This window comes from Melozone crissalis, unplaced genomic scaffold (assembly GCF_028551555.1).
Source record: "Melozone crissalis strain CALT ecotype California unplaced genomic scaffold, PUWL_Pcris_2 ptg000014l_1, whole genome shotgun sequence".
In the NCBI taxonomy this organism is placed as follows: Eukaryota; Metazoa; Chordata; class Aves; order Passeriformes; family Passerellidae; genus Melozone; species Melozone crissalis.
This window is the reverse complement of record NW_026535792.1, coordinates 11,736,155-11,757,945: the sequence shown is the minus strand read 5'-3', so window position 1 is coordinate 11,757,945 and position 21,791 is coordinate 11,736,155. Positions and strand designations below refer to the sequence as shown.

The 21,791-nt window shown below is 43.1% G+C and overlaps 1 protein-coding gene across 1 annotated transcript; it reads left to right on the top strand.

Annotated features, from left to right (window-relative positions):
• Positions 1-7,535: 7,535 nt before the first annotated feature.
• On the top strand, positions 7,536-17,474 carry LYSMD2 (LysM domain containing 2). The gene is made up of 3 exons (XM_054272666.1): positions 7,536-7,733; positions 11,019-11,356; positions 16,700-17,474. The coding sequence occupies exons 1-3, from the start codon at positions 7,536-7,538 to the stop codon at positions 16,749-16,751; spliced, it is 588 nt and encodes a 195-aa protein (XP_054128641.1). The 3' UTR covers positions 16,752-17,474.
• The last annotated feature ends 4,317 nt before the right edge of the window (positions 17,475-21,791 follow it).

The following is a 21,791-nucleotide window of genomic DNA, read 5'->3' as shown; positions in this document are numbered from 1 at the left end:
AAGGTTTCACTCAGAGCAGCCAGCTCTCTTTTGACCAGACCTGAGAAAGTTCTCGTACAATAGTGATTTAAAAGCTAAGAAGCAGCACCCAGCAACAGTCAGGGTACAAAACAATGACCCACTTGGACCATCATGACCTTTTCACTTCCAGTAATGCCATGGCACTTCTAGGGCCAGAAGCCTGTAAAAAACAGGCATGAATGCTGCTGGTTCAGTGCTCCACTTACACCAGCTAAAAATAGTCAGAGGCCAAAAATGTGCTCCAGCTTTGGACACTGAATGACAACATGGGCTACGAGGCCAATTAGGTCAAATTAAAATATACCAGCAGAAAGAAAATAAACACTGGTAAAGTTTGGCTGGAAGGCAAAGAGAGCTCTTAGAATAGAAGCTTGCTACACAGCTTCACATGCACTCCTGTAATTGTTTTGCCTTCTTATTCCAGAGCAGCTTTCCTTCACACAAGGACTCTGCTCTCAGAGGAGTGTCACAAGGGCCACCACCTTCAGGCCTGGGGTGCTGTAGTCTGAGGCATCCTCTGCACTCAGTAAATACAGGTGACTTCACAAGTGACTCACAGCACATCAATGAAGCTGCCACTAATATCCACGTTACATCCAGATTTAGTGTGTTTGTTGTTTTTTAATCAAAAGAGGCTAAAGTAGGGGTTAATTGCACTGAATCTGAATTCAGCAGGAAAAGGAAGATGCTGTGCACTGGGCACCAGCAGGCTCAGCAGTGATGGCAGAGTGGGATCAGCGTGAGGATCCTGTGTATCCAGCTGTATGTGTGTTGTAGGTGCACGTGAACAAAGGAGGATTATGGGAAGCAGCAGTTAGCATGGACAGCTCAGGCAATGTCAATATAAACACACAGAAGAGTTAAACTAAAAACATGTTGGAGCTCAGAAGTATTCTGCAATGGCTAATTGGCAATTTGACATTCATTTCACTCCAGAAACTGAAATCAAATATCCTATCATGAGGTCCAATGATAATGGAATGGCTCAGAAGGTTCACTGTTCTTCACACACACTTAACTCCATGTTTTCAGCACTATTTCTGCCCTCCTCCCCTTCCAAAATGAGCATGATGTGCTGCCATCAGCCTGCAGCAGGGTTTACATGGACAGCAACAGATTAGTAACATAAGGCAATTCCCCCAGCAAATCTCTGAGGCAGCTCAGGAGATAAAAGGTGCATTGCCAATGTCTCCTGTCACTAATGTGCTACCCAGTGCAAAAGGAAATGTGCCACTGAGGCATTGTGGAGTTAGTCAACATTGAGCCATCTGCTACACATAATCTCAGGCTGTACTTCATCAGTGAGGCATGAATGGAAAGAAGGCTCTAGCCTGATATTTTAGCTCTAAATTGAGTACATTTAATCCAGTAGTCATTGAAGGACAGCAGATACTGTCCCATGGCACCTTCCTAACAATTGTTTCTTAATGTAGAACAGCGATTTATGTAGTTTATGATATTTAAGGATATATATGATGATGATGCTGCTCCAAATGTTTCCCCCTTCTGTACTGTTGGCTTCACTGCCTGATAACTTATTAACCAGAAAAAGCTGTACACAATTTGATTTCAGGGATTTTATGACTTCAAGGAAAAAGCTAATAAACCATGAAAAGGGTATAAACAAAATATGAGCAAAAAGAAAGCCTGAAGGCCAGAGACTGCCCCTGAAGAGCCAGTGGAGAGCTCGTCCCACACTCCTCAAAGCACTGCCAGCAGAAGCTCCCTGCCTGCCAGGTCCCTCATGCTGTACTGAGTACTGCCTGCTGGCCCCATGTCCCAAGGACACAGATGGAGTCCTCTTAGACTGAGATGTGCAGAACATGGGAACTCCATCCTACATATTCAGCCCTATTTTCAGTGAAAACAACTACAAAATTTCCAAGAACCACCTGTCCTTTCAACATGCACAGGTAGAAGGCAAATATCAGTCAAAAGATGTAGTTAAGAAGGAGAGACTGAGTGGTACCATCGTTTTCCAGGAGGTCACACCAAAAACCACACGGTTGGAGTGTGGCAGCAGCTCTCTGGCCACAGAGAGAAAACTTTTCCAGGCATTGTCCTGGGGGAAATTCTGTGAGAAGACCAGAGAAAAGAACGAGAAACAATACTTATCTTCACTTGCTGCACCTGTTGTTGTGAAGAGGTGGAATGTGTTATGGAGATTTGTTTACCAAAAGGTGGTTTCTTAATTGGCCAGTGGTGATGGTGTTTAAATTGAAGGACTAATTTGGTCCAGGTGTATCACAACTGCCTATAAAAAGCAATGGGTTTCTTAATAATAGACTAAAGATTATTGATCAGCCTTCTGAGAATCATGGAGTCAATGCTAATATTACCAGTTTGGGGATGCCCTGCAGTGACACTGGAGGAACAGAACATACCTGTGATAGCAGAAGCCAGCCCTTGTCACAGGACCTAAACTGGTTTCATCCTTTCCTGTGCAGGATTGCTCCTCCCAGAACGGGACTTGCAATGCTCACGTTGCTAAGTGGCAGGTGATGGACTAGTAAAGCTGGAAGCAATGAAGAATGAATAATCCTGCACCACAGTCCAGCTTAGAAAAATATTCTGGCTCTGCAAATGGTAAGGAAGGGGAATTAATAAGATTTCACTAGAACTTGATACAAAACTAAAAAAGCTCAAAGAACCCAAACCCAGAGCATATTGCAACATTGTCTTGTAACCTTAATACAGAAACCCACAGTAACCCCTGCTAAGAGCATTAAATATTAATAATGGCTCCCAGCTGCTACTGCTACATAATGGGCTTATTTTGATGAGGAAGATGTGCACATCTTAAGTAATGTGCACCAGATCAGATGATCCTACTTTCCTTTTGAAATTCATGCAAGACCCTCTCTCCTTGCTGCAATTAATTGAAGAACCCAGGGCTATTATTCTTAAAAGGCAGGATTTGTCTCTGATCTCTGCCCTACATTACATAATTTTTTTTTTGTCAGAGGTTACAACATGAGCAGAGGTGGATGGTTTAGCTTGATACACAACTCATTACCAGAGGGCAGCCTTCTTTTCCTCTGTACTGTCCTAATTAGTGCATTTCTGCCCACACAGATAGCCCACAAGGATAGGGTTTTCCATTGTTCTCTGTCCTACATCAGCGCAACTATTATAAATGGTAATGTTCCTGGCTTGCATCACCATAAACATCAAAGCTAGGAAATGCTCAGTTTCCATTTATCCTTTACTAAGCAAGCTTGGACTTCTTTACTGGCAAAGGAGGTGATGAATAGCTGACCACTAACAGAGTGATTAATTAGCCAGAAGGCATTTTCCTCTCTTCTCTACTTACTTTGCCATTAAGTTATATGGCCACTGTTACTAGACTGAACTGATACTGATCTCTGTTTTAGAAGATGCTGACTGTAGTCTGCTGATTCATATATTTTTTTAAAAAATCATGATCACTGTGCACTTACTGAGCTAGATGTGAATGGTTCTCAATGATAAAATGGCATCTAGATACCCAATACTTGTCATCTTATCACAGGGGTTCCATACTGCTGTCTCCTTATCACAAAAGTTCCATACCTTCTTGGTGCTTCTTGTGGACAGCTCCTCAGAGCACTGCCTCTTTCTTCCTCACAAAACAGCCACTGACTCCAGTTCCCCTCTCACCCAGCCACCCCACTCTTTTATAGCATCTCCTTCTCATTGGGTACAGCTGTGGCCTGTTAAAGTCAGGCCTGCTCCCAATCTTTGATAATTGGCCCAGCTGCAACTCCTTAGGGGTAAGATTACTTTCTACACTATCTTTATTTTCTTATATTCTGTTCCCTTACAAATACTCACTGGAAGTAACACAGACTTAAATACAGTTGGTTATTTAGAAGATTCACCATGAAGCATTACTAAAAAGAAAACCCTCATCCTCAGAAATTCAGAATGACAGAAGAGGCAGTAAGTTCCCAGACTTAATGATTCACTAGAGCTACCATTAACTATTACTGCATAAGTAAATATTGAAAATTATCTTTTCTGGCTTTGACCAATTCCTGTCAAAAGTTTTTTTGTAAGATGCAAAACTAATATTATCTAGGTCTGAACATGTCCCCAGGGGGGAAGAAAATGCAGAAAGGGACTTAATCTTTTTCAGTCTCAGCTCTAATTAAGCCTTAGGTTGGAAGACAATCCACTCATCTTGGTTGAAGTTTATGAAATGAAACCTTTCACTCCTAAAAGTGTGTTTGTAGTGTTTGTAGCTGCTGTAGTTGCAGCAATAATCTCCCAAAGGTGAAATGAGTAGCAGATGTAGCAATGTCTGCAGCCACCCTAGGGACAATGAGGAGTGAGCTCCTCTGTCCCATGTTAGACTGATGAGTGTTGAGTCCAATCCTCAGATTTGTGACTTCAGTGAGCAGGAAATGGGTTTGGACAAGGAGAACTCCTTGAAATTGGGAGCTGTTGTGGGAAGAGATCACAGATGCAGTAACAAGGAAACAGCAAAGACAGAAGAGAACAAGGGGAAAGGAAGTGGAGTCTGTAGTGCCATGAGGCTCCCTGAACAGAGAAGGTCATGATCAGTAAATTCAAACTCAGGAGGGGGAACTGGGGAGCTGAGAATCCCAAGGCCACAGCAGGGACTCTTTCTAATGTGACAGGACACAATGATTTATCAGGATGCTTTATGTCCTGACACTGAATAGGCACACCTTGAGGGTCTGGTAACCCTTCCCTCTTTCTGCCTGCTAGAGGATCTCCACTCTTCTGGAGTCAGACACAATTTTTAAAATGAAGTGTCACTAGCAAGACACTTCTAGTTTCTTCTGTAACTTCGAATGCAAATTAGAAGATACAGGTAACAATGGGTTGCCTAAATGAAGATCTTGCTCAAATTTCTAACTCAGTCTTTGGTTTAGAGGGTATTCACTTCATGTAGAAAAAGAAGCAGCCAGCTAATCAGATCAAGTATCTTGGCAACACCCCAGATGCAAATGTTCCTCTGGCTATAATATGGATTTTCAGATAAGAAACAAAGATTGCTGACACAAAGAAAGGACAACCCAGCAAGTCCAGGAAAAAACCCCTCATCTACCCTTGAAAAGGTTTATTACTAAAATAAAGCTTTCAATATTATAATACCTGTGGTATCTTTATACCACTGCAGGGGATGCTTCTGCTGTTGTCAGAATTGTGACAGCTGATTTAAAGTGTATTGCACACACTTTCATACAAATAGAGTTTAAGATAACATTAGAGGGAATAATACTGTCTAATATTAGTGTACCTGTCAAGCACATTTCCAAACTAATTGGTATTGCATGTTCATCTGATTGTATCACTAATGTTAAACAACATTTCCATTTTCTCAAATTGCAGCTCCCCTTTACTAAAAGCAATTTTAGCTGAAGTAACTGGTCTGAGTAATTCCAGCTCTAGGCAGGCATCCAGATGTTTGTGACTTCCATTAATCAGCCTGAAGAGGCTGAAGTTGATCTATGGCTCCACACTGCACACACAGTGGACATTTTTAATAAATGCTGACCTGCAGTTCAGCTCTTTGCTAGGTGGGACTTGGCTGAAGTGCTGATGCAGTTCTGCAGATCAAGTTGTCTCACAAGGACTTGAAAGCACTGAGATGTCACAATCTGCTGCTCACTTTCTATAGCTGGTATAAACTCAATTGGGCATCCCTAGGGGACCCTCCAACTTCCCAAATATATTGTAGACTGCAGAAAAAATTAAACTGAGCCTTTTCTTGCCATCAATTTATAGTCTCTTGTACTGCTCTGGTCTGTCTGTGCATTGCCTACAGTCCCTGTGCTCAGGATTGTCACAGTGGCTTCTCATGTGGTGGTGAGGTGCTGATGTGTCATCCCTTATCAGCAACTTGTGTGTCTTGCAAGGCAACTTTTGTATTTTCCTAATTTACATCTGGAAACTCGTGGCCAAATTAACAATGTTTGTGAGATCTGTCATGATTTTTACACTGTATTCCTTAAAGAGACTCCATGACCACCACCACTGAACAAAATCTGAAAACTACAACTAGATATTATGTCAGTTGATGCTTTCTTTCTTTTGGGGTTTTTTTTGGTATTTTTTTTGGTGGGGTTCTCTTTTTTTTTTCTTTTTTTTTCTTTTTTGTTTTGTTTTTTGGTTTTTGGTTTTTGTGGGTTTTTTTTGCAAATATTATTATGAATACATACTGGACTGAGGAATGCTGAGGTTATGACATGCATGACTTTTTTGCTTAGGTTTAAGATAGAGATCTATCTTTCTACTTCACAGAAAAAAAAAAAAATTACACCATGCTGGTCTTACACACACACAGACAGTTGCCAGAATCCCAGCCTGTTGATGTTGGAAGTGACCTTTGAGGAGGATCTTTTCCAATAGCCCTGCTCCAGCACAGGCACCTAGGGCAGGCTGTTCTGGACACTTCTGGGTATTTTGGTACTTATTATGTCTGTACAGGATGCACACATGTTCACCATCTATTTGTGACATACAGATTTTATTAGAAAGCTCCAGTTCAGCAATAATGGATCAGCTTTCCCAGCACACTGCCAGGTTGCTTGGTGAGAAGTACTCACTTAAGAACACATCACAATTAATGTTGATGTAACATGGTACTCCAATACCTGAAGGGAACTTACAGAAGTTAAGATGGGGCAAGACTATCTGCCAAGAGTCTGTAGTGATAGGACAAAGGGGAATGGGTTCAAACTGTAAGAAGGTAGGTTTAGATTAGATATTAGCAAAACATTTTTTACTGTGATGCTAGTGAGGCACTGGAGCACATGCTCCATCCCTGGACGTATTCAAGGCCAGGTTGGATGGGGCTTTGATCAACGTGCCCTTATGGAAAGCGAGAGGTTGGAACTGGGTGATCTTTAAGGTCCCTTCCAACCCAAACCAAATTAGGGATTCTATGATTCTAAGTCACGAGTCATTTTCCTCGAATGAATTTTCCTACGTCTTACTGTTTCAGTAAATCTGGCATAGTTAAACTTTCATATTTGTGCACTAATGCCCGAAGTCGCTCCTTTTTACACTCTCTGACGGACCGCACTACACAGCCTCCCGCCGGCAGACGTGCTGGGGTTTGGCCGGCCAGGGGCCCTCAGTGCCGGCTCTCTGGCAGTGTTACAGGGCAGGTGTGCGGTCCGCGCCGAGCGCTCAGGGCTACCCTCGGCCCGGGCATCGCCCCGGCCCGGTTCTACATCTGCCCGGCCCTGCCTCGGCTGTGCCCAGACCCAGCGGAGCCGCTGCGGGCTCGACTCAGCCCCGGCCCAGCTCCGCTGCGTCCAGTCCCGGCTCACCCCCAGCCCGGCTCAGCCGCTGCAGCGCGGCCCAGCCCGGTCCGGGCGGCGCGGGGCGGGCGCTCCCCGCGCATGCGGCCTCTCCGCGCCGGGCGGGGCTGCCGCGCCGAGCCGGGGCTTCCGCCGGGGCCGGGCCCGTGTCCGGCGCGCCGGGGGCGGCGCGGGGCCGGTGCCGGGGCGATGCCCGGGGCGGCGGCGCGGGGCCGCGGGCGCTGAGCGGGCGGCAGCATGGCCGAGGCGCTGCGCCAGGAGCCGGCGGGCGGGCCCGAGTCGGAGGCCGAGCTGTCGCAGCGGCTCGCCCGCACCAAGGCCCGCTCGTACGGCAGCACGGCGAGCGTGGCCGCGCCGCTGGCCGAGCGCTACGTGGAGCACCGGCTGAGCGCCGGGGACACGCTGCAGGGCATCGCCCTCAAGTACGGCGTCACGGTAAGGGAGCACCGCCGGCGGGGCCGGGAGCGGCGCTTAGAGCCGGACTGTGGCCTGGATTGGAGAGACCTTAAAGATCATCCAGTTCCAAACCCCTGCCGCTGGCAGGGACACCTTCCCTGGAGCAGGCTGCTCAGAGCCCCATCCAGCCTGGCCTTGGACACCTCCAGGGATGGGGCAGGCACAGCTTCCATGGGCAGGCGTCTCCTCCGTAGCCTGGCGGCTGTAACCCTGACTGCGGGGACACTTGGGCCAGAGGCGACAGCAAAAAGGTGTCCCACAGGGCATTTCCCACACACAGTGGGCAGGAGACGGCGTGGGTGCGGTGTTAGTTTCGTTTCAGTATTTAAAATGCTGACATCAGAAGCGTGGCCTGCCCGGAGGGTCAGCACGCAGCGCTGGTGCCCGGGGCTGGCAGGGCCGGCACTGACAGCGCTGCGTTCTGCGGTGGGCAGGGGCCTGGGGGAGGATTCACACCTGCTGCCCCCCAATAAACCTGGAGCACACCGCTGTGCACCACTGCACTCACTGCACGCTAAAAAATATAATCAGTGTCATTACACTTACCCTCAAAAAAGCATCGTTTTGGGCTTGACGAACAAGCTGCGACAAGAGAAGGAATTTCTTCCAGTAGCTTCAGGGCTAAACATTCTTCCATTGTGATCTGCCTACCGGTCCAGAGGTGAGGCACAGATAGCACTGATTTGAAAGTGTTGCTGCTTTTCTGCTCACTTTCTAGGGAGGAGGTTCATTTCTGAGAAAAATGTTGAAAGGCTTATGCCAGCCTAGGATATGCAGAGTCCAATAAAGTCTACCAAACCCTTCTACTACCATTCCAGATGGAGCAGAAATCACCCACCCTGCCTCATTCCCACTCTTGTGGGGCCCTTATTCCTGTGTGTAGCTTCAGTAGTCCCAACACAGAAAATTGTTCAGGGCTGGGCATCTGAAGAGGTGGCACTGGTACAGTCTGTGCCACTTTGACATCAGCTGCCAACAGCACCTTCCAGTTGGGCTCTTTCTAGAAGAGCTACAGAGGTTCTGACTGGAGTGGCTTCTTTTCCTTCTCTTGGTCTGCAAGATCTACTAAAGCCTTCTATCACCTTCAACAATACAAACTGATCATTAAGTAGCAATTTTCTAGAAAAAAGGCATTTCTAAACTATTTACAACTCCCTTTCAGCTAAAGTGAAGTTCTGAATCAAACCTGTACAAACACCTCTAAGTTGTGAACCATACATTTTGTTTATGAGTTTGATAAGTTTTTGCTGTGCTAATGATTTAAAATACATATGTTGGGATTTTTCTCCAACATCTAATCGGGTATTTGATTTAATAAGTGTTCTGCTTAAGAAGCCAGAGCTGCATCGTTATAGACTGCAGTTGAAAGAGGTTGGACTGACATGGAATTCCCCTCAGAGCAACGACAAGTTCAGCAGAATCAGCCATTGTGTTTATGTTTTCATGGGTTTCAGCCCAGGGTAGGAAGGTATGCAAACACATTTGCTTTGAGTAAAATGCAGGCTGTTGTGTGTTCACACAATGACAAAGACAGATTTCCTCTAAAGAGTCCTTCTGTTTGCTTCCTGCATCGTGTGTTCTTGGCTGGAAGTGAGAGTTGTGATGGGAACATCAGAATTATCTTTGGCTGCCATTGCCTCCAGTATTGCTGGTTTCAGGAGTTTCCCCTGTGGTTTTCCTCACTGGGAGCTAGTTTGTAGCCAGAGACATCCCGTCCAGTGGCTGCCTTTGCATGACTTGGCATAGACAGGTCAAGATAGATAAAAATACCAGGCTGGGGGAGAGGGATCAGTGTGCTTTGTTTGGCCTCATCCTCTGCCCCTCACCCCCTCCCCTAGGTAGTGTCTATTAATCTTTAGGACTTCCATTTGTTGGATTTTCCTTTTGAGTAAATTAACACTTGAATTCATGTTTATGGTTCAGCCAATTTATGGCTCAGTGCAAGTGCTGTATCCCTTCTGAGGGGAGAAGGATGAGGACTATATTTCACTGTCAGTAGAAGTAGTTTTGATTAATTAGTTCAGCACCAGTTTACAGCTTCAGTTAAAATATTAAGCATGTGCTGAATTTTTTGCTCTTTCACTATGATAGATTTGTAGCTAATGGGCATTACCTCAGTTGTTCTAGCACTAAAAAAAGAAATCTCTTGTTAAATCCTGCTCTCCATACACCTCAGAATGTACAGAGTCACACTGAGTTGTGGGAGTTGTATTGCACATACAAAGTCACCTGCTCAGGGCTGAGGGATGTTCTTTTTAGAACCAAGTACTTTCCTTTTCATTATTGCTCAGTGCAAAGGTACAGACTTCCAAATGCTACCAGCTGGTATTTTAGGAAGAAATAACCAGAGGTAGAGTTACAGTGAAATAGGAGAGAGAATAGCAGTGCATTATTTATCAGCTATTGAAGCATCAGCTTCCAACTCCCCTGCAGCAGGCTCTCAGTTTTCTGCTTCTGTATTGTATTTTTCCAGAAAAGCTCCAGCTAGTATTTTAAACTTTTTTTATACCCATCAAGACAGACAACTTATAGAGATTTTAACAATTAACCTTTACATTAGAGCCATTAGAAGTCTCACTGAGGCCAAACTCCTACTGAGTCAGGTAAAGCTTCCTTTATACTCTTCAGATGGTGCTCACCTTGGGAGAGAACTTGCATCATTACACTCTTTGAGCCTTACTAAAAATGGTTTCCCAGCTTTAGGAGCTGCAAGAGTAGTGATCTTCTCTTCTTGTGACACTGGATATTAGCTATTCAGTTTTTAAATGGGATTATTAAATCTAAGCATTCCAGCATTTTAGTCATCTGCATCAACAGGTTGAACCCTCGTGGTAACTTTATCCCCCTTGTTTGGAGTCTGCATAACTTCTACCAGAGTTCACCTACAGGAGCTGCTAGCAGTTCTGAGCCTTATTCTAATGTAAATCCAAATCAAAAGTACATTTGTGACAGAATTTTTGTTCTTTGCCAGGCTGTTCCTGTGAGCCTGCATAGAGACTGCAAGACTGTTCAAGGACAGCACCTTTAGGTAGTGCAAGACTTTGAAAAAAGCAGTATTGTGGAGTAAAGTGCACATAAAGCTAGGGTGTTAGCAAGGCTGAAACAGAACATGCACTCTGAAATCACTTTGAATGCAAACAAATTCTCTCCTGAAATAATTGCTGCTGCAAAGAATTATTTTATCTAAGGGTTGTGTACTACTACAGAAAGTTAATGCTTTATACTTTGCCATAACCTAATAACTTATATTTTTTTCTTTTTCAGATGGAACAAATAAAGAGGGCAAATAAACTTTTCACTAATGACTGTATATTTCTGAGGAAAACCCTGAATATTCCGGTTATATCAGAGAAACCATTACTGTTCAATGGACTCAATTCACTGGAATCTCCTGAGAATGAAACTGTTGACAGCTCCCCTTCTTGTGATGAAGGACTTGTGGCAGTTCAGGAAGAAAGTAGCTCTTCTCCCAGTCCTCCAGAGCCTGACAATCAGCCCACTGCACCAGAAGAATTATCTGCCAAAGATTTCCTACAGAGATTGGACTTGCAGATTAAGTTATCCAAACAAGCAGCCAGAAAACTAAAAGATGACAATGTCAGGTAAATGCCACTTTTGGTGTTTAACATTGTAATCTCCCCCTGAAGGCATTGCAGTCTAAGCTGACCCCTCTTTGTGGGGTCTCAGCATCTGTGGCTTTTATTTGTCAGCAGGGAGTGCCTGCTGTTCTCATGCACCAGGTACATTCAGAGCATTAGCAGGTGCCTTGCCATGGCAGCTAGAAAGGCTGCCTCACAACAGGTTATTTGGAGAATACAAATACTATTTCATAAAAGCCAAAAGGCCAGGATTCTCCAAGATGTCTTGCTGTGTAAGTAGGCAACCATTGAAACAAAAACATAGTTTTGGTAGAGTGCTAAGCAAAGGCCTATGAGGAAGCTGATTGTGTACAGCAAGGCGTGATTCTATTTTTCTTTTGTCCCAAATTGCCTCATTGTGTAAACATTCTCCATGACAGTTTCAGTTAAGCTTTCCTATCTCCTTTCCCTATGCAGTTCACCCCACTTTGTGCATCCACCTATGCAGACTTCATCTTCAGTGTTTCCACAGCCAGGAGCTCCCACATATTTACTCATAGAAAGAGCAGTACTTTGTGACCTCTGTGCCACATTACTGGCACATATCCCCTTGCCTGTGTGGGTATGCTATGGAGAGCACAGAAAGACTCACAGCAAGAGTGGATTTCAGTAGTGTTTGTTTTCCATATCCTTGGGACAAGCCTCCTCAGCTTGTTCACAGTCTCTTGGGCTGGCTGGCTGTTATTCCCTGCAGAAATCCCCTCAGTGGGGGATGCTGAGGTGCTCCTCCTCACAATAAAAGGTGTGACTGCAGGGGACTGGCACTTCTCCTATCAGAGAGATAAAGAGAAGTTATGCCTGCAGATATATGCTTTGCTTTTACAAATTTGTTCAATGCAAAACTTCAGCATCTTGGTTCACTTCACATGCTCTGATTTGAGGGCAAGCAGAGGGTAACCTTTCAGGACCAAATTTATTGAGTATAGAATTGCATAATTTCTTTAAGAAATTATTTCAGCAATGTTAAAACTTTGTTCAGCAGACAGAAGTTTGAAGGAGAACAGTATATTGTATTTAGCTATTGAACAAGCCTCCTTTGGAGAAATATCCCCTCATACAACCCTCCATTGCCAGGACACTGGTTTAGAGTCTCAGGGAAGGCTGGAAGGCTTTCATATCTTATCACACTTGTCAGTTACTTTCTTTTGCATTGATTGCATGAAAGGGAAAATAGCTGTTGGAACTCAGAACCTTCTCTGTGCAAACTCATCCACTTCCATTGTTATATTTGAAACACCATAGAGCACCTACCAAAATATGCTGCTGCTGACTTTCAGATCATTAGATGTATGTACTTACCACAGCTCAGAGTAGGTGTTGGCCCAGCAGTTAAACTGCATAACAGGAAACCACAGTCCCTGCCAGAGGAAGGCAATTATTTTAGCATCCCTTCAAGAAAATAACATGCTAATTTGAAGAAGAAAATTCACTTAGACATTGCTGCACCACGAGCAGAGCCAATACAGTGGAAGTGACACTACACACACAGTACACTGCTGCCACTAATATCCATTTCCTATGCTACTTCAGTTACAAATTGGGAAATGTAGACCTGGTACCAAGTCACCTCCCAAGAAATAATGTATACAGGAGGATGAGTTATTTTCCCACCTCCTGTTCAGATTTAACAGATAATTCTGTTAAATGCATGTAGCAGATTTTTATTGGTCAGGATGTTACAGGAGGCATGAAGTACAGAGTTGCAGGCAGTCTGCTGAGCAGGATGTTGCCCAAAGCTTCTGAAGAGAAATAGCTTCCTGTGCATCTGATAGTCTTTATAATATTCCCTTCTACATCACTTCCCCTGGCTTTCATTTATGGCTCACAGAAGCCATCCTTGCTCTATCCTCTCCAACAGTTGGAAAGGACAGACCCCTTTATAGTCTGGCAGGAAGGGGCAAAGGACCAAGGTTGATGTTTACTCTGCAGAGAGCAGAACAGAGAGAGACCATTGCCAAAAATCTCAGAGATACTTCTCAGCTGTGTACCATCAATGGTAAATCTGGGTCCAGACTGGAAGGTGGTAACATTCCTTTCCATGCTCCAGCAGCTCCCTACAAGGCACCTGTTCTCCTTCCTGCCCAGCCCTTTCATGTCTCTTGCTTGGAGCAGGAAGCCTTTAGAAATTAGAAAGCCATGTTAATAAACCAGCCTCATGAATATGAAAGTTTTCAGTTCTTAGAGTGAAAACCATTTCTGAAATTAAGCAGTTTCCAACTGCTCTGGCCTGTATTCAGATTGCCTTGTCAAGGCCTGTTTAAACCTGATGTGCCAACACTGCCAAATACTTCCATGCCTGCTTGAGAGTAGCAAAGGAGCACCTGGAGTTCATCCACTGCCACCAAAAGGGACATTGGAGCTCACAAAACTGCAAGCAGATGCAGACTATCAGCTCATGAACTTAAGAGCCATAGCTTCTCACCGTAGCATGAGCCTGATTTGACAGATGGTGAAAACCACACCTACTGAACTGCTCTTTACTTTAGGCTCCTTTAAGTTGCCAAGAATGCATGTGCACACATACACTGATTTGGATTAAACCACACACAGAAGTTTCATAGTCAGAAACTGTGCTGTGCTACAAAGGCAGCTTAGAGTGAATTATATTGTTTAATTAGAACTCTTGGAATCACTCCCTTAAGTGCTCTTAAAGGAATAAAGCTTAGGTAAAAAAATTGGGGAGCACATAGTTGCAGATTTAGACTAGATATTAAACTGTAATAGCTGTGCAAGCAGATGAGCATAAAAGGTTATGGAATGTGATCCACTCAGTTTGTGCCAGCTGCCTTTCACTATTAGAGTTTATATGAGCACATGACTAAATCTACATGTCATAGTACCTTTACTAGAGTTTCATTGAGCAGAAATTGAGTTAATGAGTCATTTGTTAATCATGCATATTCACCCAAGATGCAGCTCAAGGCAATAAAGCCTTTTTGTTTTGAGCAATGTTTTTATAGTAGGCCAGAAGAAATGCAAAAGGATTAAAACAGTTCTCTGTAGCATATGTTATTAATTCATGTATTTGTACATTAGGGAAGAATACTCATTATAAAGCAATTGTGATAGTTTGAGAAAATACAGTGGTGCTTCACCTGTCTCAGAATGCTCTTACACTGAATCTGAAAATGACTTGAGTGATGCTTTTTGTATCAGATAGTTGAACATGAGAAAGGCAAACCCCAGGTATTTAATGCAAACTGTTTATAGAGTCTTTAAGATAGACTTAAACCATATACTGTGCTTCTGGAACAGGTCACATTTTCCTGCATTTGCCTTGGAGTGTCTAATTTTGAAAACCTTGTAACTGAGCAGAGCCTCTCTAATCAGTGATGGTGATTCAAGCCAGTATAACTGGTGTCAGCACAGGAACAGGACCTTATACTGTCATTGCTCACTTGCCTTGACCTGAACCTAGGAAAGACTTGGTCTTGAAGCCTTCAAAGCTCACAACTGAGATAATTTACCCAATAGTTTTTCACCCTCTTTAGCTATCAGCTGAGAAGAGATGCCTCAACAGAAGAGGCTGTCTGTGGAGAATCCTTTCACACATCCCAAAACTAACAACTCAGATTGCTGCCTTGTTTAATTGTGCATTCTAGAAGCATCCAGGCATTTGAGTGTACTCACAGTCAGGTGTCCTTGCTCTTGCAGAAGTGGTTATTTGTGGCCTGATGCACACCACAGCTTGCAGGAGACTTCTTTCAGTTCCTGTAACCGCCTGGGCAGAGCGGCGACAGCGAGCGGGAAGAGACAGCGCTACAGAGTGTTGTAATGCTGTGCTGCTCCTTTTCCATCCCCTGAAGGGAATGGTGCTGTGACTTAGCACTTGCTATTTTAAGCATCTTAAAAGTGAAGTGAATTGTTTGGTCATTAAAACACACACACACTGCCATGGTGGTGCTTGTGGGTCACAGACCAGAGCTTTGTTACTTTACTGTCATGCCGTGTATCATGGCATTGATACATTATTAAAATTATAGTATTCCATGGCAGTTTTGGATGCAGAACTGGATATAATGAAAGATACTATTTAAATGTATACAGCTATCTGCATCCTTGGTATTGGCTTGGTAGCATTAATAACGCAAATAGATGTAGATTTGTAAGGAAGGCTAAAAGTCTGTTCTCAGTACTACTGTAACCACATATCCCTGCAACAACAACCAGTTTCATCCCAAACTTGTTTTTTAGAGGTTTCTGTTTTTGGCAAGATTATTTCAAGGCAAAGGACATATGCCTTTGGCTTAAGATGATCATTTTGCTGGGAAGACAAGTTACTCTGCTGTTTGGTTAGTTTGTAGGGTTCTGTTTTGGGGGGTTATATGAAATTTAAATTGCAGCTAAATAATAATGTTTATTAGGGAAAAGTCTTCATGGTTTTGATATTGAAATATTTACTTTTTACCTTATACCATTATTAGACTCTCTTAATAACTGTACCTTTGTATGGAGGTACACACAGTATTACAAGCAATCCTTTCACAGTGTAGCAGCTGTAAAGTCCTTCTCTTCTTACCAAAACACTGAACTTGGCTGCAGCTTTAAGGTTGGACTCTCAGGAACAAAACTATGAAGCCTCAGTAGTACAAAGCAATGACCTTCGGGGAGCTTGGCATCCTTGATGCTGCACTGCAATAGGTTTACATAATCCCCTTTCTTTTAAAGGCAATACTGTCAGGTGAGCAGCAGGCAGACTGATTTGCTTGAGGATGTTTTAAAAGCAACATTACTTTGCTTTATCCAGTTATTGCACTAACAATAGCAATTGGGAGCAGTTGGTTTTTCCTAAGAAAATCCAAGTGATCAGTCTCAGTGGGGATTGATGCTAGGGAAGTATACATCAGGTGCAGCTTGCAGCATCAGGACACAGAGCCACCCACAGCTATGATTGACTGCTCCTGTTCTTGTTTCATTTGATCTCTCTGTCCCTCCTGCCATTCAAAATGTTGAAACAAACCTCTAACTAAGCTTTATTTTTTAAAAGAAATGAAAAGTGACACTGCAGGAACTCCAGCATGCCCTCCACCTTGTTATCCTTTAAGTTTTTCTTATTGATTTGATCAAGAATACTCTTTAAAATACATCCTGATGTTGTTGAACTTACACAGCTTTCAGCATTATGTTCTCGACATCTCAGGAACTTCAGAGATGTGTAAATTACAGTATTATACTGCAAATATTCCTGCTAGGCAAGGCTGGCATGGCCTATTTTGACCCACTAGGAAAACTGGTCACCTGCATTTTCATGGCAGCTTTACTGTTGAGAATGGTATGCTCCTGACCTGATGATCATTTTCTTTCTAGAGATGAGGAGGATGAGGAAGGTCCCTATGCAACTTCTTCGTATCACCGGTAGAAGACAGACGTGATGGCCTGAAAACTCTCCATGAAATCAGTTCTTACAGAACTAAGCAGTCAATAATTCCAAACCCAAGTCTTTTGGACTCATCCTCTTGATGTACTTAAAAGAAGTCATGAATGGGTAATTGCACTGAAATTATGACCTCTTCTGCCTTCCATAGGTTAATGTCCTTATGTTATATCAATAAAAGGTTTAAGCCTTCCAAAACTAGCAATGGCCTTTTTACCCCTTCTGTGCAAACTGTAGCATGGTAGCAACTATATATCCCTGAGGTCACCTTTATGCAGGATGTTGATCTTTAGTAAAGATTTTGTAAATACTTGTTAAAGTGAAATTTGTTTTAAGTATTTAAAAACAATTAAATAAGTCTGCTTGTAAATGACAAATGGTGGAAGTAATAGGAATTTACTTATTCTGCAAACATAGGCAAGTTTACTGTGAAAGTTTTGTCTACTTCAGGGCTGCAGAACTTGCCTGTAAACCTTGTATGTGTCTGTGTGTGGTTATGGTGTATTCCTAGAAAGGGGAATTCAGCTTGTGTTGATAAATTAAAGCCTTTTTGGTTAAAGAACTGTTTGCATATTGGATTTCTACTCATAAAAGGGATGAGTTACACAGGAGGTTTTTTTTGTGAGATATGACATTGGAATATCAGATGTGTGTTCTTGTGTGCAGTTAAATTTTGTGTGGTTTTAATTTAATAAAATACCAAAAAGACTGATGCGTGTGTTCATAATGAAGTCAGCTTGATTCTAGCCTGTTTTTAGGGAAGAATGGTTTGTCTAGTTCCATGAAGTATTAGACAGCAATTTCAGGGTAAATAATGTCTTTACCCTATCCATGTAATCCACCCTCCTAAGTGAGACCTGCAAGAGCTATCTGCCCTAGCTGTGCAGTTTGTTAAGATGAATAAGAGGCACCTTACCAAGCCTTCCCTGTTCTGAGAAGAGGTGCCAGTATTCAGGTGTGCAAATGGTGTCCATCTGCAGCTCAGGGACATAGAGTGCAACCTGCAATCACTCTTGCCCTGAAGTTAGGGTATTAGGAACTTGTTAAATATCCTAGATTTATTGCCCAAGGATTCCATAAACTTGACAAAAGTTTTGTCATTAAAGATCTGATGGATCCCAACTGAAACAGATGCAGTTTCCTATCACTTAGATCATCAGTATCACCCTAGAATAAAAAGTTCTCAGCAGTATGTTAACAGGGAAACAAAAGAGAAAGTTTCATTAACTTCCTAAAAGCAGAACTAAAAACTCAAAGCTCAGCAGGAACTGGCTGCTTTTACTGCTGTACCTAGGGTTAGGGTTACACCTAGGGTTAGTTAGAACCACAGAGCCCAGAGACTGCAGGCACAGGGCAGCTGCCAAAGGCATCCCAAGGGGAACACAAAACTGCCACAACATGGCTACCTCCACATGTTCTCCCTCAGAAACACCCTAGCCCAAGGCTGCTTTTCCTGTCCTTAGGAGCAGGTGTGCAGTGGCACACAATATAAGAACAGAAAAAGCTTAGAGTTGAGAAAATAAGTCCTGATTTTTCTTCAAGAGACTGGTGGATTACCTTTTGGTCTTGTATCTTTCTTAGATTGAGAGTGTATCTATTTCTTACACAATTGTAACTTCTCTTGTTGTCATTTAATTTCATTAGAACATTACAAAGCCAGAACCAGCTACTTTTCTAAAGGCCACCCTAGCTTCAAGCCCAGCTATATTTTATTATTCCACAGAAAAATGTAATCCTTTTCTACTGAAGACCTGTTGTAGGGATATCCCCAGTGCTCCAGCACAGCCAGGCTGGGGGTTCTTTGTCAAGCAGGTCAGAACAGCTCCCTGACACAGGAGCACTGCACCTCCTGCCTCCCAGACTGGGCTGCCCAGCCTCTGGGAAGCCACAATTCACTTGGGCCTTCCAAGAGCAGGGCTGTGCCTGTGGGCTGCAGGACCTGAAGGACACACAGCATTTGCACCTGTTTTCCCCAACAGAAAACTGCCACAGCCTCAAAAAGCTGGGCAGTGCATAGAAAAGATGCATTCTCTTTGATACACAACAGCAGCCTTGTCCTGCTTCTTGTGCTTTAACCGCAGCTGGCAGCTCAGCCCCTCGCTCCCCCCAGAAATGGATGAGGCAGAGCACCACAAGGGTGAAAGGCAGAAAACTCACAAGTTGAGATAAAGCCAGCTTAATACATAATGCAAAAGCTGGGCATGAAAGCAAAGGAAAGGAATTCATTCAGCACTTCCCATGGGCAGGCAGGTGTTCAGCCATCTTCAAGAAGGCAGGGCTCCACCCTAGATCAAGGTTATTTGGGAAAACAAACATTGCCACTCTGAACACCCCTTCCCCAGCATTACACACCAAGCATGGCACCACACAGTTTGGTGTTGTCATCTTATTGCAAAGCTCCCATACCTTGCTGATTTCTCATGGTCAACTCCTCACAGCACAGCCAACAAACTCCAGCTCTCTCCTCACCTACCTAACCCACTCTTTTATAGCACTCATCCTCATTGGACACAGCTGTGGCCTGTTAAGGGCAGGCCTGTTCCCAATCTCTGGTGATTGGTACAGCTGCAACTCCTCAGGGGTGAGATTACCTTCTGCACTATCTTTATTTTCTTACATTGTGTCCCCCCATAGTCTGGAACATCCCCTGGTTAGTGTTTAGGGTTAGGAGATGGGGATAGGGTTTGGCATGGGGTTTGTATTAAGGAATTTGGGATCAGCTGTCCTGCCTGGGTGCCCTCCCAGATTCTTGTGCACCCCCAGCCTCCTCAGGGGTGGGGTGAGGAGCACAAAAGGCCTTGGTTCTGTGCAAGCTCTGCTCAGCAGAAATGAAGACGTCTCTGTGTTATCAACACATTTGTGTTTCCAGCACAGATCCAAAATATAGCCCTAAATTGGCTACTGTGGAGAAATAAACTCTACCCCAGCCAAAAGCAGCACACTAATGTAGCTTGTAGTAAAGTGTTTAATAAAGTACAGTATCAGAAACAATAGTCTATTAGAAAAGCTCAAAAGGTGAATACCATATATCTTGCACTTATTACATTTTCAGTCATAATCTAGAAGTGAAGGATTTCTGAAGGATCCAGCAGAGATAGAAACAACACAGAAACCGATTTTTGTCAGTTTTGAAACAGAGATGTGCAGTTGTTGAAAATACCTTTCTTACCAGGAAGAAAGCAAGCACTATGATTTACTAATTATGGCTAAACACACAGCAGTGCATGTCAGGTCCTAATGTGCTCCAAGTGTTCCCTGCAAAATAAGTACTGATCTGTGATGCAAGCTGAAACTTGCATCATTGGTTTGATTTTATTTTGGGTAAGTCACAGCCCTTGAGGAATGCAGGGTGATTCATCAGGCTGGCTGTGTTTCACTGTCTGGTTCTGAAAGGTGTGATGTACAGATAGATGTTCATTCCATGTACCAGCAATGGAACCAGTATTTGAAGCATTCAAGGAACAAGTTTAGTGGCTTGGGCAGGATGGAAAGTGAATTTAGTTTGAGGAACCATAGCTGTGATTTCTGGTCTATCTGTCAGAGGCTTGCCCCATTCTCAGCTACTCATCAGGTGGCTCCAATGATCTCCATGTGTTCCCCCAGGGATGCACAGCAGCAGGGTAAGTACAGAACAACTCCAAGAACGTGCATACTCTGAAATGCAATCAGGGCATACCCATTGTTGGGTTTTTGTTTTACTAAGTTATGCCACTGATACATTGTTCAAGCTATAAAATTTGCAAAACTGAGAGGTTAACAAGTATCACCACACACTGTTCATAGTCACTGGTCGATGACATCTGCCCTTTAGTACCAGACTTGTGAGAGGACAAAGTAAGAAACTAACTTCCAATGAAAACTGAAATTATTCTTATACTACTCATCATGTTGACAGGAGAAGGAAATTTGGGGTATTTTTAAAAGTAGTCATTGGAGAAGGACAGTTTGTCCTTTTTTGTTTTTTCAAGTGCAGATCCTAGGTCCCTGTCACTTCCCTATCTGTAGAGGTTTATGGTTAGTTACCATCCTCCTGATTTCTGTCATAAATCCAAATTTGGGAAACAGTTTGCTTTTCCCACGTGATGGTCACATAAGAAAGGAAGTCAGAAGCTGTTGCAGAATGCAACTGAGATCTACAGAGACATTAAGAAATTCGGATCTTTGGGAACAACAGTAAATAATAATAAACAAACGAGGGTTTGGATGAGAACAAATGTATGGATTTAAAATAACATCAGTTCTTTTTTCCTATTTTTTTCTATAGAGTTTCTAAGGGACTATTTGTCAGAGGAAGCTTACATTGATTACATTTTTGAATATGGTTTTTACCATTAGTGACTGATACTGCAATTCAGTGATTCATGTCAGGATGTGTATGAGCAGGCAGTGATGATGTATTTTGTGAACACTAGAAAACATTCACTGGCTTGTGTTTCATCAGTTTTCAAGGAGTTGTGCTGTTACACCTCAGTGCTATCACATTCACTTAATGCTGATTATCAGTAATGCTCAGTTGACAATTTATGTTTTGTAGGGATTCCAGAGTTTACTTCAGTTGGCTGAGAAACATTGCTCAAATCTCCTCCTCTTTAATCTCCAGCTGTGAGGAAGGAAATGCCCCAAGGAGTGACTTAACACTTAGAGAACTTTGTAAGGCAGTGCTCTAAGTCAGTATCTCCATTCACTGGCAGGCAAATTTCAACCTCTGCATCAGATAACATTTTTTAACTGTATCAATCTTAGAGATATCTTAAGTTAAAAAAAAAAAAATCAGAGAAGGGATAACCTTGGTTATGAATGAAGAATCTGTAAGTAAAGAGTACAGGGCTTTCCTGGAGTTCCTCTACTCAGCTGAGTCTAAGGCCTTACATCTTTTGGGACTCTGTTTGAAATTTACCTTTCTAAATGCTTCTTTACCTTTGATCTTGCTTTGTCAGTTCTTCATACATAAAGTTATTCACTCACGTTAAGGTAAAAGACCTCATAAACCATTCTTCCAAAACTTTGTTAGTTGAGGAAGAAGAA

What these genes read in the sequence shown, in the direction of transcription:
- LYSMD2 (XM_054272666.1), top strand. Translation starts at nt 7,536, where the DNA reads ATGGCCGAGGCGCTGCGCCAGGAGCCGGCGGGCGGGCCCGAGTCGGAG. An exon ending in CCCTCAAGTACGGCGTCACG is followed by an intron (nt 7,734 to 11,018) that starts GTAAGGGAGCAC and finishes TTTCTTTTTCAG; the next exon opens with ATGGAACAAATAAAGAGGGC. An exon ending in CTAAAAGATGACAATGTCAG is followed by an intron (nt 11,357 to 16,699) that starts GTAAATGCCACT and finishes TTTTCTTTCTAG; the next exon opens with AGATGAGGAGGATGAGGAAG.